At 63.9% G+C, this 14,991-nt stretch overlaps 3 protein-coding genes across 6 annotated transcripts; 1 reads left to right on the top strand and 2 right to left on the bottom strand.

Annotated features, from left to right (window-relative positions):
• Positions 1-264: 264 nt before the first annotated feature.
• On the bottom strand, positions 265-1,956 carry LOC107319077 (chymotrypsinogen A-like). Its single transcript, XM_015873617.2, has 7 exons — positions 1,859-1,956; positions 1,658-1,761; positions 1,480-1,559; positions 1,322-1,400; positions 778-958; positions 557-690; positions 265-456 (listed from the first exon to the last, which is right to left on the bottom strand). Exons 1-7 carry the CDS (start codon positions 1,920-1,922, stop codon positions 295-297), a joined length of 804 nt encoding a protein of 267 aa, XP_015729103.1. The 5' UTR covers positions 1,923-1,956; the 3' UTR covers positions 265-294.
• A 2,420-nt stretch (positions 1,957-4,376) lies between these two features.
• On the top strand, positions 4,377-6,071 carry LOC107319196 (chymotrypsinogen A-like). The gene is made up of 7 exons (XM_015873871.2): positions 4,377-4,474; positions 4,572-4,675; positions 4,774-4,853; positions 4,933-5,011; positions 5,378-5,558; positions 5,646-5,779; positions 5,880-6,071. Exons 1-7 carry the CDS (start codon positions 4,411-4,413, stop codon positions 6,039-6,041), a joined length of 804 nt encoding a protein of 267 aa, XP_015729357.1. The 5' UTR covers positions 4,377-4,410; the 3' UTR covers positions 6,042-6,071.
• Positions 6,072-7,269: 1,198 nt separating this feature from the next.
• BCAR1 (BCAR1 scaffold protein, Cas family member) lies at positions 7,270-12,726 on the bottom strand. Of its 4 annotated transcripts, none has more exons than XM_015873870.1 (7): positions 12,556-12,726; positions 11,152-11,832; positions 10,469-10,618; positions 10,215-10,322; positions 8,873-10,021; positions 8,598-8,687; positions 7,270-8,361 (listed from the first exon to the last, which is right to left on the bottom strand). In XM_015873870.1, exons 1-7 carry the CDS (start codon positions 12,565-12,567, stop codon positions 7,846-7,848), a joined length of 2,706 nt encoding a protein of 901 aa, XP_015729356.1. In that variant the 5' UTR covers positions 12,568-12,726; the 3' UTR covers positions 7,270-7,845. The 4 variants fall into 4 exon arrangements, with proteins under 4 accessions (XP_015729356.1, XP_015729354.1, XP_032302982.1 ...); XM_015873868.2 differs by lacking the exon at positions 12,556-12,726 and adding an exon at positions 11,955-12,124; XM_032447091.1 differs by lacking the exon at positions 12,556-12,726 and having other exon boundaries at positions 11,152-12,536.
• Positions 12,727-14,991: the final 2,265 nt, after the last annotated feature.

Below are 14,991 nucleotides of genomic sequence, written 5' to 3'. Positions count from 1 at the left end.
GCGCCATGCACAGCGTTATCTGACTGCAGACACACAGCCCTGCACAGCGCGTGGGGTCAGAGTGCAGCACTGCTCGCCTGGCGGCCACAAGGCATTGCAACCAGAAGTCCGCACTTCATCACCAAGTCTGCTTACAAACAGTTGTTCCCTGCACAACCCAGTGTCCCCTGCCCAGCTGGATGCACCCCACTGCTACCAGGTGTCTCCATGTCAAACCACAGCCAGCCATGCCCAGCCCAGGGCTGCAGCAAGAACACAAGAACATGTTGTGGGAGTGAATCTTTATTTGGGGCCTCAGTTGGCTGCCACCACGGAGTCGATCCATTCGCGGAGCTCAGTGACACGAGCATAGACACCAGGTGTGGAGGTGGAGCAGGTGCTGCTGCCCCACGAGACGATGCCCACCAGCGTCCAGGCGCCGTCCTTCTGGCACACCAGCGGGCCACCGGAGTCACCCTGCGGGCAGAGGGGAGAGGATGTGGGTATGGAGCGGGGGGGCTGTGGGCATGGGGAGCAGAGGGCTTGGGGGCCGCGCTTCAGGGCGCAGGGCACCCACCATGCAGGAAGAGCTGCCATCGGCCCCAGCGCACACCATCACGTTGTAGATGCGGAAGCCCCAGTACTCCTTGCACTGCGCGTTGGTGAGCAGGGGAAGGGCCGCTTGCTGCAGGATGGCCGGCGTGTTCTCATCTGTCAGTGATGGGAGGCAGCCATCAGTGCCGGCTCAGCACGGGGCCGGGGGTAAGGAAGGACGGGGATGGGGCCACGCTGTGCTACCTTTGGAGTTGAGGAGCCCCCAGCCCGTGGTGACGCAGGTCATGCCGCCGGGGAAGTCGTCGGTGGCCTGGGGCAGGCAGACGGGCGCCACGCGGGCGTTCAGCTGTGCTGGGGTGGCCAGCTTGATCAGCGTGATGTCGTTGCGGATGGTCAGCGCGCTGTACTTGGGGTTCTTGAAGACCTGTGGCAGCGGCAGCGCTGACAGCGCCCGCACCCCAGGGTGGGGTGGGGGGACCACAAAGCCAGCACCGGTGGGAACCCCAGGACCCAGGCAGGGATCCCACCAGCATGGGGACTGGTGGCACCCAGTGGGCAGAGCTCCACCCCTGGGGCACCGGGGACCACACCGGCACACAAACACAAGCACTACCGAGGGATCAAAGGGACCCAGCACCACAAAGGACTCTGTGGGGATGAGAGCCCTGATACAAAGGGACCAAGGAACATGAAGGGACCCGACCCCGCGGATGTGGGGCACCCATCCCCGCGGTGCTGACGGCACTCAGCACGGCACCCACAGACACACACCCCGCGCCGGCCGTACCTTGGCGATGCTCAACCTCTTCACGTCACCAGAGTCCGTCTCCTGGTCGTACTCGCCCAGCACCACGGTGTCAGAGGTCCTGGCCAGGGCAGGCGCTGAGCCCCAGGCACACGGACAGACCCGCTACCGCATCCGCCCCACGGCTGCCCCGCACTTACTTGACCCCACAGTGGGCAGCAGTGACCACCCATTGCTCGCTGATCAGCGACCCGCCGCAGAAGTGGAAGTTGCCGTAGCGCTGCCAGTGAGAGTGGATGTCAGCACCACAGCCATGTTACCCTGTCCCCATCCCCATCCCCATCCCATCCCACTCCCATCCCCACGGTGGTTGCTCACCTGCAGAGAAACCTGCCATGGCCAGGACCCGGGCACGGCCGGCTCCCCGTTGACGATGCGGTTGTAGCCACGGATGACGGGTGTGATGGCGGGCACACCGCAGCCTGCGGGATGGGGACAACCATGGGACCTCAGCCACCTCAGCCCCGTGCCCCAAACCCAGCCCCGTGCCCCCCCAGCTCCCTGCCCTGCCCCACGCACTCGGCAGAGCAGCACGGGCAGAGCCCGCCAGCGCCAGGCAGCCCAGCAGCCACAGCAGAGCCATTGCCACTCGCAGGGAACAGGCTGGGCACGGGGCACAGCGCTTCTTATGGCCGCGGCCACACGCTGACCTTGTGCCGTGACCTCCAGAGATAGCGGCATCGTGTGTGCTTGATCACATAAAGAACAAGCACGTGATCCTAGACAGCCAGCATGGCTTCACCAGGGGAAGGTCATGCTTAACTAATCTTGTGGCCTTCTATGATGGAGTGACGGCGTTGGTGGACGAAGGGAAGGCGTCCGATGTCATTTACCTGGTCCTGAGCAAGGCCTTTGACATGGTCCCCCATCACATCCTCATCTCCAAATTGGAGGGAAGTGGATTTGATGGGTGGACAACTAGATGTATAAGCAATTGTTTGAAAGGCCGCAGACAGAGGGTGGTGGTCAATGGCTCTATGTCCAGGTGGAGGCCGGTAACGAGCGGTGTCCCTCAAGGGTCTGTCTTGGGACCGGTGCTCTTTAACATTTTTATTAATGACATCGATGAGGGAATGGAGTGCACCCTCAGCAAGTTTGCTGATGACACCAAGCTGAGTGGTGCAGTCGATACGGTGGAGGGAACGGATGCCATTCAGAGGGACCTTGACAGGCTGGAAAGCTGGGCTCGGGTGAACCTAATGAGGTTCAACACGGCAAAGTGCAAGGTTTTGCACTTGGGCCGGAAGAACCCCAGGCACCTGTACAGGCTGGGAGGAGTTGTCCTTGAGAGCAGCTCGGCAGAAAAAGACCTAGGGGTCCTGATGGATGAGAAACTTAACATGAGCCAGCAGTGCGCTCTGGCAGCCCAGAAAGCAAATGGGATCCTGGGCTCCATCAGGAGAGGGGTGGTCAGCAGGGATAGGGAGGTGATTGTCCCTCTCTACTCTGCCCTTGTGAGGCCCCATCTGGAGTACTGTGTCCAGGTGTGGAGCCCTCAGTACAAAAAAGATATGGAGATTTTGGAAAGGGTCCAGAGGAGGGCCACGAAGATGATCAGGGGGCTGGAGCACCTCCCCTATGAGGACAGGCTGAGGGAGTTGGGTTTGTTCAGCCTGGAGAAGAGAAGGTTGCGGGGTGACCTCATTGCAGCCTTTCAATACTTGAAGGGAACTTACTCCCATGAGGGAAGTAAACTCTTTGAAAGGGCTGACAATAGCAGGACTAGGGGAAATGGTTTTAAGTTAAAAGAGGGAAAATTTAGGTTGGATGTTAGGGGGAAGTTCTTTACTAGGAGAGTGGTTAGGCCCTGGAACAGGCTGCCCAGGGGGGTTGTGGATGCCCCGTCCTTGGAGGTGTTCAAGACCAGGTTGGACAGGGCTCTGGGCAACCTGATCTAGTAAAGGTGTATGTTTGGTGGCCCTGCTGGGCAGGGGGGTTGGAACTACATGATCCTTGAGGTCCCTTCCAACCCGGGTCATTCTGTGATTCTGTGATTCTGTGTGATTCTGTGTGGGGCCGGCACCTGGCACCACGGCCATCAGCCGCCCCTGGGAACTGCAGCCTGGGGACCAGCCGCTGCCAAACGGCCTTCCTGGGAACGTCCCCATGGTGCTGTGCCTGTGTGCACCCACTGCATGCGGGGTGAGCCTGGCTGCCTGCTGCGCCAGCTGGAGGAGGTCCTGCCTCCATGCAGAGGTTCCCATAGCTGATGGACTCTAAGTTACTGGTCACCAGCTGAGTGTGAGTTGGCTGCATTATTTGGCAGCACAGTGGGAATGGTGTCACTGGTGTTAATGCAGAATGAACCAGGACCTGAGCATCATTCCAAGGAATAAACTGCTGTCTAGGACACTGAGCACTGGGCTCCCTCTGCAAGTTGGGAAGCACTTCTGCATGGTGTGAATGGGAGTGAAGGTGCAGGTAGCCAGCACAGTGTGGGAGCAGAGACCGTGGTGACGCGAGGGCTGATGTTCCCCTGCAGCAGTTGCTGGCCTCCACCTTGGGAAGGTGCTCAGGGCTCTGCTGAATTGCCCTATACCTGGGCATGGGGTAGCAGAGACAGCTTTGGGATTCCATTCCATCCTTGGGGTGCTGGGGACTCCACAGAGACCCAAAACCAAGGATGAAGAGAACCAAGAACTCTGTGACAATGTGATCCCCATTGCATGAGGGAACAGTGACATGACAGGGGCCTGAATATGGGAACCAAACACACCGGTCTGAGGTCCTCAGTCGGCCAAAGCACCATGCAGGCACCCAGTCCTACAACAACAGCACCTCAGCTATGGCCAACCTCTGCAATCACCTCCAGCTGGGGCAGCAGGCTGCCAGGCTCACCCCGCATGCAGTGGGTGCACACAGGCACAGCACCATGGGGACGTTCCCAGGAAGGCCGTTTGGCAGCGGCTGGTCCCCAGGCCGCAGTTCCCAGGGGCGGCTGATGGCCGTGGTGCCAGGTGCCGGCCCCACACGGTGCCGCTATCTCTGGAGGTCACGGCACAAGGTCAGCGTGTGGCCGCGGCCATAAGAAGCGCTGTGCCCCGTGCCCAGCCTGTTCCCTGCGAGTGGCAATGGCTCTGCTGTGGCTGCTGGGCTGCCTGGCGCTGGCGGGCTCTGCCCGTGCTGCTCTGCCGAGTGCGTGGGGCAGGGCAGGGAGCTGGGGGGGCACGGGGCTGGGTTTGGGGCACGGGGCTGAGGTGGCTGAGGTCCCATGGTTGTCCCCATCCCGCAGGCTGCGGTGTGCCCGCCATCACACCCGTCATCCGTGGCTACAACCGCATCGTCAACGGGGAGCCGGCCGTGCCCGGGTCCTGGCCATGGCAGGTTTCTCTGCAGGTGAGCAACCACCGTGGGGATGGGAGTGGGATGGGATGGGGATGGGGATGGGGACAGGGTAACATGGCTGTGGTGCTGACATCCACTCTCACTGGCAGCGCTACGGCAACTTCCACTTCTGCGGCGGGTCGCTGATCAGCGAGCAATGGGTGGTCACTGCTGCCCACTGTGGGGTCAAGTAAGTGCGGGGCAGCCGTGGGGCGGATGCGGTAGCGGGTCTGTCTGTGTGCCTGGGGCTCAGCGCCTGCCCTGGCCAGGACCTCTGACACCGTGGTGCTGGGCGAGTACGACCAGGAGACGGACTCTGGTGACGTGCAGAGGTTGAGCATCGCCAAGGTACGGCCGGCGCGGGGTGTGTGTCTGTGGGTGCCGTGCTGAGTGCCGTCAGCACCGCGGGGATGGGTGCCCCACATCCGCGGGGTCGGGTCCCTTCATGTTCCTTGGTCCCTTTGTATCAGGGCTCTCATCCCCACAGAGTCCTTCTTTGTGGTGCCGGGTCCCTTTGATCCCTCGGTAGTGCTTGTGTTTGTGTGCCGGTGTGGTCCCCGGTGCCCCAGGGGTGGAGCTCTGCCCACTGGGTGCCACCAGTCCCCATGCTGGTGGGATCCCTGCCTGGGTCCTGGGGTTCCCACCGGTGCTGGCTTTGTGGTCCCCCCACCCCACCCTGGGGTGCGGGCGCTGTCAGTGCTGCCGCTGCCACAGGTCTTCAAGAACCCCAAGTACAGCGCGCTGACCATCCGCAACGACATCACGCTGATCAAGCTGGCCACCCCAGCACAGCTGAACGCCCGCGTGGCGCCCGTCTGCCTGCCCCAGGCCACCGACGACTTCCCCGGCGGCATGACCTGCGTCACCACGGGCTGGGGGCTCCTCAACTCCAAAGGTAGCACAGCGTGGCCCCATCCCTGTCCTTCCTTACCCCCGGCCCCGTGCTGAGCCGGCACTGATGGCTGCCTCCCATCACTGACAGATGAGAACACGCCGGCCATCCTGCAGCAAGCGGCCCTTCCCCTGCTCACCAACGCGCAGTGCAAGGAGTACTGGGGCTTCCGCATCTACAACGTGATGGTGTGCGCTGGGGCCGATGGCAGCTCTTCCTGCATGGTGGGTGCCCTGCGCCCTGAAGCGCGGCCCCCAAGCCCTCTGCTCCCCATGCCCACAGCCCCCCGGCTCCATACCCACATCCTCTCCCCTCTGCCCGCAGGGTGACTCCGGTGGCCCGCTGGTGTGCCAGAAGGACGGCGCCTGGACGCTGGTGGGCATCGTCTCGTGGGGCAGCAGCACCTGCTCCACCTCCGTGCCCACTGTCTACGCTCGTGTCACCGAGCTCCGCGAATGGATCGACTCCGTGGTGGCAGCCAACTGAGGCGTCATATAAAGCTTCATTTCCCTGACATGTCTCTCTTTTTGTTCTGCCAGGAATTAGAGGTGTGCTTAGCCCTATTGGCAGGGCAGGACTACTGAGCTCACGGTGGTGCTGGTGGCACAGGGACACAAGCATGGCAGGCAGAGCAGCACAGTGCTGTACATGGAGCCACCTTAACGCCTGGCGGGAGGGGACAGTGGGGATACAGAGCCAGGCCCACAGCAGCTCCTGGCCCCACCACTGCGTGCGCTGGGGCTGCCTGGGAATGTCGGGCTGCAGCCAGAAAGGGTGGGACTCGGGGGGGCTCAAAGGTCCTATGAAGGACCCATGAGGGGTCGGTGAGGGGTCCCAGGGGTTCCCAGCCCCAGGGCTGCCATGTGCTGGCAGTGCTGCTGACTCCGGGGCATATCAGGTTCCCTCACCCCATTGTCGACCCCAGGTGGATGCCCCACTGCAGCATGGCAGCCATGGGAACCTCTGGAATAATACAGGGCTAAATGGGATGCATGGAATAGGAATGAGTTCGGGATGGGGATGGTTACACAGAGAGGGCCTGGGTGGAAATGGGACAGGGATGGGAGGGCTGGTGGGACAGGTTTGGGCAAAAGATGAGCAAGGATTGGGTAGGGACAGGGATGTATGGGATGTGGGATCGGGCCTCATAGGTGCTGTGGTCCCTATGGTGCAGGACACAGTGGTGTCTCGGCTGAGGGTGGTGATCAGCACTTTGGCACACAGGAACAGGGCTGGGGAATCACCGTGGGAGCCGAGGCGTGGCACATAGGAATTGGGCAGGAGGTGGGTGCACAGGGTTGGGGCTGTCCCGAGCACCAGATACATGCTGGGGCACTGCATCAAGCCCTGTGAGCCCACAGCTGGGCTCTGGGTGCCCACGGCCCAGGGCTACCACGGCACCTGCTGTGCTGGCACTGCCTCCATCTGCACAGCAGTTACACTGCAACCCAGGTGTAGGTGTGAGGAGCACAGCAAAGTGTGGGTGGCTGTGGGCTGTGCAGCACTGCATCTTCACCGCTGCTTGTGCCCACAGCCAGTGCCACATCCTGTTCCACATCAAGATGCTATGAACAAACCCATGTTATTGCTTTGCCATAAAGCACGTGGCACCCCAGCCATGCTCCAGCACCGCTGCTTTTGGGGGAAAGGACACCCCAGTTGCACACACAGGGCGCCCGATCCCAGCACCGCACACACACAGCCAGGTGCCAGGGGAATTTCTAGGCAAATCTTTATGCTGCTGTGGGACCAGGGGGTTGAGTTTTGGGGGCGGCTGCAACTCCATGGCTCCGGGAACTGTGAGGAAGGAGGAAGCTTCCCCAGTGTTCAGAAGGCACCAATGTCGGTTTGCATTTCAATTACAGTTGGTACAGCAAAACCAAGACTTGAAATGCAAAGGTTCAAGCCCCTCCTCCCACCCCGGCTGCCCCTCACCCCTTCCCTTGTCACTCAGGACAGCACTCTTCATCTCCCTACTGCTGCTGCTTGCCTGGCTCTGTCTGTGCCACAACACTACAACAGATGGCCGATGTGCCGATGGAGCCCACAGCATCACCCCAGGACACTGGAGCAGCCCCACTGCCAGCCCCACTTCAACTGGAGCAGGGGAACGAGCACAGAAGGGAGAGATTGCAACCCTGGGCACTGCGGGCATGGCTCTGAAACCAATGTCGAGAGGATGAGAGGGGAGGGGGATGACAGCTGCGGCCCCTCACCCCTGTGTGAGTCTCTATGTACAGGTCTGTTACGCTGGGCAGAGGGCAATGGGAGGGGGAACAGCACAGGGCCATCACATGGCAGCCAGCTGGCCCAGCACCCTCCTGAACTGCTGCGTGCTGTTGGCAAGGTCCTTGACGCGCTCCACCATGTCCTTGGAGGCGGCAGGTGACGGGTAGTGCAGCGCAGCCGCTTTGGTGCTCACCACGATCTCCTTGAGCATCTCGCACAGGAGGTTGCTGTAGTGTGTCACCTTGTGCCGCACGTCCTGCGCCTTGGCCTGGCGGGACAGTGTGTCGCCGATGAAGACGAGCTTGTGGGCGCTGAGGATGATGAACTTGCTGTGGGCCACGAAGATTTTTGGGGGCTGGTTGGTGCTGACAGCGGTGAAGAAGGCGTCAATAGCATTGGTGAGCGTGGTGAGGTTGGCCTCGCACTGCTCCAGGTAGAAGAGGAGCAGCTGGTGGTCGGCGGCACACAGGGCACCACCGCCCCGTACAGGGCCGTAGTGCTGGGGAGGGCTCCAGTTGGACAGGTCGTTGTCAATGGGGCGCGTCACCTCCTGCTCCAGCCGCTCAAACTGCTTCAGCTATGGGGAGAGATGGGTGTGAGGACAGGCAGGGTGGCCACCGAGCCCCACAGCGATGGCTGCACCCCAGGGGATGCCACGTGGGACAGCGCCCCGATCCTATCTGGCATCAGAGAAGAGCCGGACAGAGCCATGGGGAGCTCACGGCTGTGGGAATGGGGAACAGGAGCCCAACCCTACTGCCCTCCCCACCCCAGGGTCCCCACTGAGCCATGCTTATCCCCCAGCCCCATTACCTGCTGGTGCTCCAACTGGTCCTTGCTCTGCCGGATAATGTTGCCTTTCTCCAGCAGCTCCTTCTGCGTCTTCTCAAACTCCTCCTTGCCCTGAAAGAAAGGAAGGAGGGTGAGAAGGGGGAAAACCACAAGCCCTATCAGGATGGAGCCCCCCAGCCCTGCACCAGGATGCCCTCAGTTCCTACAGCCATAACAGGAGGGGAAAAGCAAGACCCAGATGAGGAGACAGAAATCCCACCCACGTCACCCACAGGGTGCCCCCAGCCCGCACCCACCTGGAGGTGCACGTAGTCATAATCCTCCATCCAGCCGCTCTCGTGGTTCTCGTAGGGACCCTCGGGGGACTCCTGTGCCAGCAGCTTGGGTGGGGAGGGCAGGGGCCGTGACTGGATGCTGCTGGCCTTGTCAGAGGGGTGCGTGGGCCCGTGGCCATTGCCCTCTGGCGCTGGCTTTGTCCGTTTGAAGAGCAGAGAAGCATTGCCATGCAGGAAGGAGGCGAGCTGCTTGGTGTCATCGGGCACACCACGCGAGTACATGACGAACAGCTCCAAGTCGTCCGTGCCCGGTTTGCCAGCCACCAAGGCACTGGGAGCCCAGTGACATGCATCCAGCGCCTGGCTGTGCCGCCCCAGGGCCTGGTAGACCTCCTCCATCTTCTGCAGCTGCTTGCTGAGCTTGGCGTACAGTGAGCGGTCCGAGGCCTGGGCAGCGTTGCCCACTGCCCCCCGGGCAAACTCCAGCAGCTCCCTGAGGGCTGTTTGAACACCCTCGGCTGCCAGGCGGATGCCGGCAGCATTGGCTTCCATGTGCTCGGGGCTGCGCCAGTTGGTGCTGATGAAGGACATGAGGCTGGAGACGGCACCGCTGACGCCGAGCTGGAGCTTGGCCAGCATCTCCATGGCAGCATCCAAGTCCAGGGAGAACTCCCTGCCGGCTCCTTTGGCCGGCTCCTTTACGGGCACAGTGTCCAGTGAGGAGGTGGAGATGTTGCTGCGGGTGCTGCCCGTGCTGGAGGCCGAGAGACGCTTGGTGTCAGCTGCCTTGGCCTCGCGGTCCACCTGTGGTGGGACATCGTAGATGTACTCACCCTCCATGTCCATCGAGCCCTTGCTGGGGGCGTGCAGGTCCCGCGGCACATCGTACACCTCCTGCAAGGGGAAGGCCGACCCCCCCAGCTTCTTGAGGCTGGGAGGCACGTCATAGATCTCGTGGGACAACGAGGGCTCGGGGGCGGCTTTCCCAGCCGCTGGTGGCACGTCGTAGACATCCTCTGGCAGGTAGGAATCCTGCTGGGAGAGCACCGGGGGGTGGCGGGGGGGCTCGAAGGCTTTCTGCTTGGAGAAGGCGGGGGGCACGTCGTACGTCTCCTCCCGCACAGGGCCGTCTGGCACGTCCTTGCTGACGGAGGGTGGCACGTCATATACCTGCAAGGGCACCACCACGTAGTGTCAGTGCAGCTGGAGACACACATGCACACCAGCCCCGCTCCCCTGTGCCCATAAGAACAGCTCTGGGCGTGCAGTGGGCTCGTGGAAGGAGAGGTGCACAGCGCAATCCTGCAGCACCACCACCCTCACGTGTCTCTTTTGGTGCATGAGCTTCCCCTGCGGCACTTACGGTTTGGTGCAGGTTCTTCTCCACGCTGGGGGGCACGTCGTAGATCTCCTGCCCTGGGTCCTGCCCATTGGGACCCTTGACCGCCATGGGGGGAGTGTCATAGACCTGCTGGGAAGAGATGGGATGGTGTGAGGGGCAGGAGAGTGGCCCCAGCACACACACAGTGGAGACCACGGCTCAGCCCAGCACTGGGTGCCGCATCCCTGCAGCCCATCACCCCACAGCCCCACATGCAGCCCCACATCCCTGCTGACCTGGCTGGGTAATGCACCGCGTGCAGGTGGCACATCGTAGATCTCCTGTGAGCCCGAGGAGAGCAGGTGGCGGGGAAAGTCGTATTCATCCTTCTCAGCCTTGGGGGAGTCATAGACGTACGCCTGCCCCACGCGGGTGGGCAGCAGCACCTACGAGAGAGGGCAGGGCTGAGCCTGGCGCACCCCCCGCTGCTGCCCCCCGAGCCCATCTGGGAGCACCGTGCGGTGGGTGCCCACGCGAGGGCGCTCCCCGTCCGGCCTGGAGCTGTCACCGCTCCGTGCAGTGACGCTGGAGGGACGGAGATGAGATCACCGGTTATTTATAGCAGCCAGCCTCGGCTACAGACAAAGCCCGGCCGCACGGCCGCCCTGTGCGATGAGAATGGAGACCTGAAGGTTAATTGTGGCACCGAGGGACCCAGCGATGGAGGACGAGCCCAGACCCCCACCCGCATCTCGGTGCAATGTGGTGCGGCAGCCATAGGAGGTTGTGGGATGCTCGCAATCAATGGGGTGCCCTGCCCACGAGGCACGGTGCTCAGTGTCCCCTTTTTCCCACTGGATCTTCCAGGGAAACGCAGCTCATCTCAGCCAAAAGCGCTTCACTCCCCCCCTCCATAACCCCACAACAGACTGGAGCCCCACAGCATCAACCCACCGCCGTACCTGGACCCCCATCCTACCTTTCCAGAGGGCTTGGGCCCTTCCCAGCTCCTCGCATCCAAAGATGGGGGCACTTGGTAGATGTCTTGAGCCTGAGCCGAGGGAGGGACCTGGTAAATGTCCTGGGGGGGGCTGGCAGAGCCCGCAGGGAAAGCGTCCACCGCCTGGCTCAGGGACGGCGGCACCTGGTAGATGTCCTGCCCGGCGCTGGGGAAGCCGTGGGGCGGCGTTTGCTTGGGGTAGGATGGGGGCTGCTTGGCCGGAGCCGGGGGAAACTGTCCAGCGGGTGCCGAGCCCGAGTACAGGCCCTGCTGCCCCTTGCCAGGAACCGGCATCAAGTAGACGTTGTCCCCTTGTGGCGCGTAGGAGGGGTGCATGGCGGTGTACTGCGAGGCGGGCGACAGCGGCGTGTACCCCCCTTGGTGGTGGTACGGCAACGTGGGCTGTGGTGCTGGCGGTGCCTGGCCCTGCCCCGGCCCGGCCGCCTGCTGCTGCTGCTGCTGCTTCTTGTCGTACATCCCCACCAGGATCTTGAGGCGGTTCCCCGGCACGATGCCCTGCCGGCCGTGCAGCGAGCAGAGCCACCAGCCGTCCAGGCCCTGCGTGTTGCGCTCCAGCACCGTCATGATGTCGCCTTTGCGGAAGGAGAGCTCGTCCGGGGACTCGGCCACATTGTCGTACAGCGCTTTGGCCAGCACGTTCTGCAAGAGAGCCCCGCAACGGGCCGGGTCGGGACTCATCGCGGATGGACTCGGCGGCACCAAGGGCGCCCGGCACCCGACGCGGCCCCGGCGCTGCTCCTCCTCGTCCCGGTTCAACCCACCCGTCCCGGAGCCGGCGCCGGGACGGGGCCGGACCCCCCGCGCCTCCCGGTGTCGGGGACCTCCTCTGCCTTTCCCTCCCCTTCCCGCCGGGGAGGAAGTGCCATGGAGGTGACTCAGCCCGCACCGAGAATTCCCCCCCGGCCGCCGGGCGGGCACAGGGACACGCGTGTGTGTGTCCGTGTCCGTGTGTCCGTCCCGCTGCCGGCCCGTCCCGCCGGTGATGCCGCGTTGCCCCGCTCGGTGCCCCCTCCCTCCCCCGCTGTCCTTCCTCCTGCCGCCGCGCTCGGGTGGATCCCGCGGTGCCGGCAGCGCTGCGCAGCCCCGCAATGGCAGCGCCCCCCGCCCCCCGCGGGACGAGCCGTGCCCGGACCGGGCGGGCAGCGCCGACCCCGTGGCCGGAGGGGGCTGGGTCGGGTCGGGTCGGTGACGGCCGCGCTCGGTCCCGGAGGCCCCGTCCGGCCCTTCCCCACCCGACGGGCCCCGCTCCCGGCGCTCGGTCCCCGGCTGATCACGGATCCGCTCCGACCGCCGCTCCCGGCCCGGCCCCATCCGCCCGCCCCCGCCGCCCCCCGCTCCGTCCCGCAAGGTGACCCCGCTCACCAGGTAGTTCATCTTCGCCTGGCGGGCGCGGCCCCGCGGCGCTCAACGAGCGGCGCTACTGCGTGTCCGAGAGGCGCGGCCCGCGGCGGGCGGCCGGAACCGGGATGGCGGTGGCGGCGGCGGCGGCCGCGCCGGAGGGATCATTCCAGCGCCGTGCCAGCACGGGCCCGACCGCCCCGCCCCGCCCATGGGCCGCGACGCACCGACGGGAGGCGGCGCTGCGGCGGGAGGAGCGGGAGGGAGCGGGGCCGCGCTGGGGGCCGGCAGGGGAGGGGAGCGGGGGGGGGGGGGGGGGGGGGGGGGGGGGGGGGGGGGGGGGGGGGGGGGGGGGGGGGGGGGGGGGGGGGGGGGGGGGGGGGGGGGGGGGGGGGGGGGGGCGCGGGGCCGGGGCCGCGGTCCTATCGCCGCCCGTCGGGGCTCCCCGGCCCTTGTAGGGCTCTTCCTGCCCGTGGGAGGCACGAGGCCGGTCGGGCGCTGCCCGTCGAGCCCGCGATGCCGCCCCGCAGCCGTTCGTCCGCTCCCTCGGGGCCGGCGGAGCTGCGGTATCGTCCGCAGACCGCAGGCGGAACTCGGCGGCTTCCGCTCGGCGGTGATTGCGGGGCCAGCCCCGGGCACGGGCACCTCAACGGGCGGCAACACAGCCGGGACGTGCCCGGGGGAGCGCCCCGTGCTGCAGCAGCCCCGGGAGGTCGGTGCCCAAACGGAAACTAAAGGCTGCGGGACCCCGGAGCTGTGTGCCGTGTGTATGGGGACGGGCTGCTCACTGACGGCACAAGAAATGGCTTCAAACTAACAGAGGGAGCTTCAGACCGGAGCTAAGTTAGAGGTTCTTTACAGTCAGGGCGGTGAGGCAGTGGCACAGGCTGCACACAGAGCTGGTGCTGCCCCATCCCTGCACACAGCCAAGGTCAGAGAATGGGGCTGTGAGCACTGATGGAGCTGTGAGTGTCCCTGCTCAGTGCAGGACGCCTTTAGGATCCTTCCCACTCGAACCATTCTGCGATTCAATGATCCCATGACATGTCAGTGAGCCCAGCACACAGTGGGGCACAGCTCTGTGGGACCATCACATGTGGGAGGGGTGGCACTGTGCCCTGCGTGGGGCTGAAGCTGCCCGGTGGAGCAGAGGCCCCGCATGGACCCACACGGACCCACACGGACCCACATGGACCCACACGGACCCACACAGCTTTTGGCTTCTGGCTTTTGGCTGCTTCCTCGCGGCTCCATCCTTGGGAAAGCTGCCTCCCGCCCCCCGCAGCAGCAATAGGATTACACGGCACTGAGTCTCCTAGCAATGAACGGATAAATAAATCCTGTAAGGCAGCCGGGGATTTATTAGACTTCAATATTGGGGAAATAATGAGGACATTCCCGTTGGCTTGTAATATCACGGGACCCAACAGGATCACAACGGGGCTTTATCCCCTCGCCTTTCCAGGGGCAGAGATGTTTTGTCAGGCTGCAGATACAGCCCAAAGGGCTGCCCATGTCCTGCCACGACCCACAGCTCGTCCGGGGAGAAAACAGCCACGTTCCCGTTCTCTGCAGCCGCACAATGGGGAGGATGGGATGGATCCCACACGGGACCCCACAGCGGAGCCGTGGGGCAGGCGCACACAATGGCAGCCTTGTTTGGGGCCGAGCACAAGGGGCCGTTCAGCAGTGCCCAAACTGCTCCCAGCCCACGGGGACACGGCGGCCATTCAAGGGGATGCAGTTGGGGGCTGTGGGCCAGGCCCTCTGCGGGCAGGTGGTGCCAATAGCCAACAGAGGGCTTCTCTCCAACGCTTTATCCCTTTTTTTCCTCCCCCAGTTTTTTCTCCCCCAGTTCCTAGGCAGCCAAGCTGTGTTTTCTGGAGCCCTGTAAATCACTCTTCATCTTCAGGAAAGGGAGGCAAGAAACACATGATCCAAGCGAGGAAACATGCAGGACGCTGGGAGAGCTGGCAGAGGACAGCGGAGCTGAGTCCTGCGCTGGAACTGGAGCTGCCACCACCCGCTGTCCTCCACCCTGCCCGGAGTGCAGCGGGACAGCATGGGGGTGGCCTGGGATGGGGGTCAGAAGTGCAGCCATTCCCTGCTGTACGAAGCCACTGGCCTGGAAGTGTCGGGAGGTGCAGATGTCCATCCCAGCAGCCCCACTTTAGTGCCATCCCATTTCAGTTGAAGCAGGTTGATAAGGGCTCACCCTGTGTGTAACACGGACAAGGGCTGCGGCTCCCTGAGCACGTGGTGTTTTGTTCGTGTCCATTCTCAGCGCATCCCCAGCACAAGGGCTGACTCAGCAGCCGACATGTGAGCCCGGAGCTCAGCCCAGGCTCAGGGCTGAGGCACAGGGCCAACGCCAGCAGCAAGGACGAGGCTGGTGCTGGTGTGGAACAGTGCAGGGGATGGCTGTGTGTGCCCCTGCCCTGCAGCATCCCATGGGGACAG

The sequence above is a fragment of the Coturnix japonica genome, chromosome 11, assembly GCF_001577835.2.
Source record: "Coturnix japonica isolate 7356 chromosome 11, Coturnix japonica 2.1, whole genome shotgun sequence".
Taxonomy (NCBI): domain Eukaryota; kingdom Metazoa; phylum Chordata; class Aves; order Galliformes; family Phasianidae; genus Coturnix; species Coturnix japonica.
This window is presented reverse-complemented; position numbering and strand designations above follow the sequence as displayed.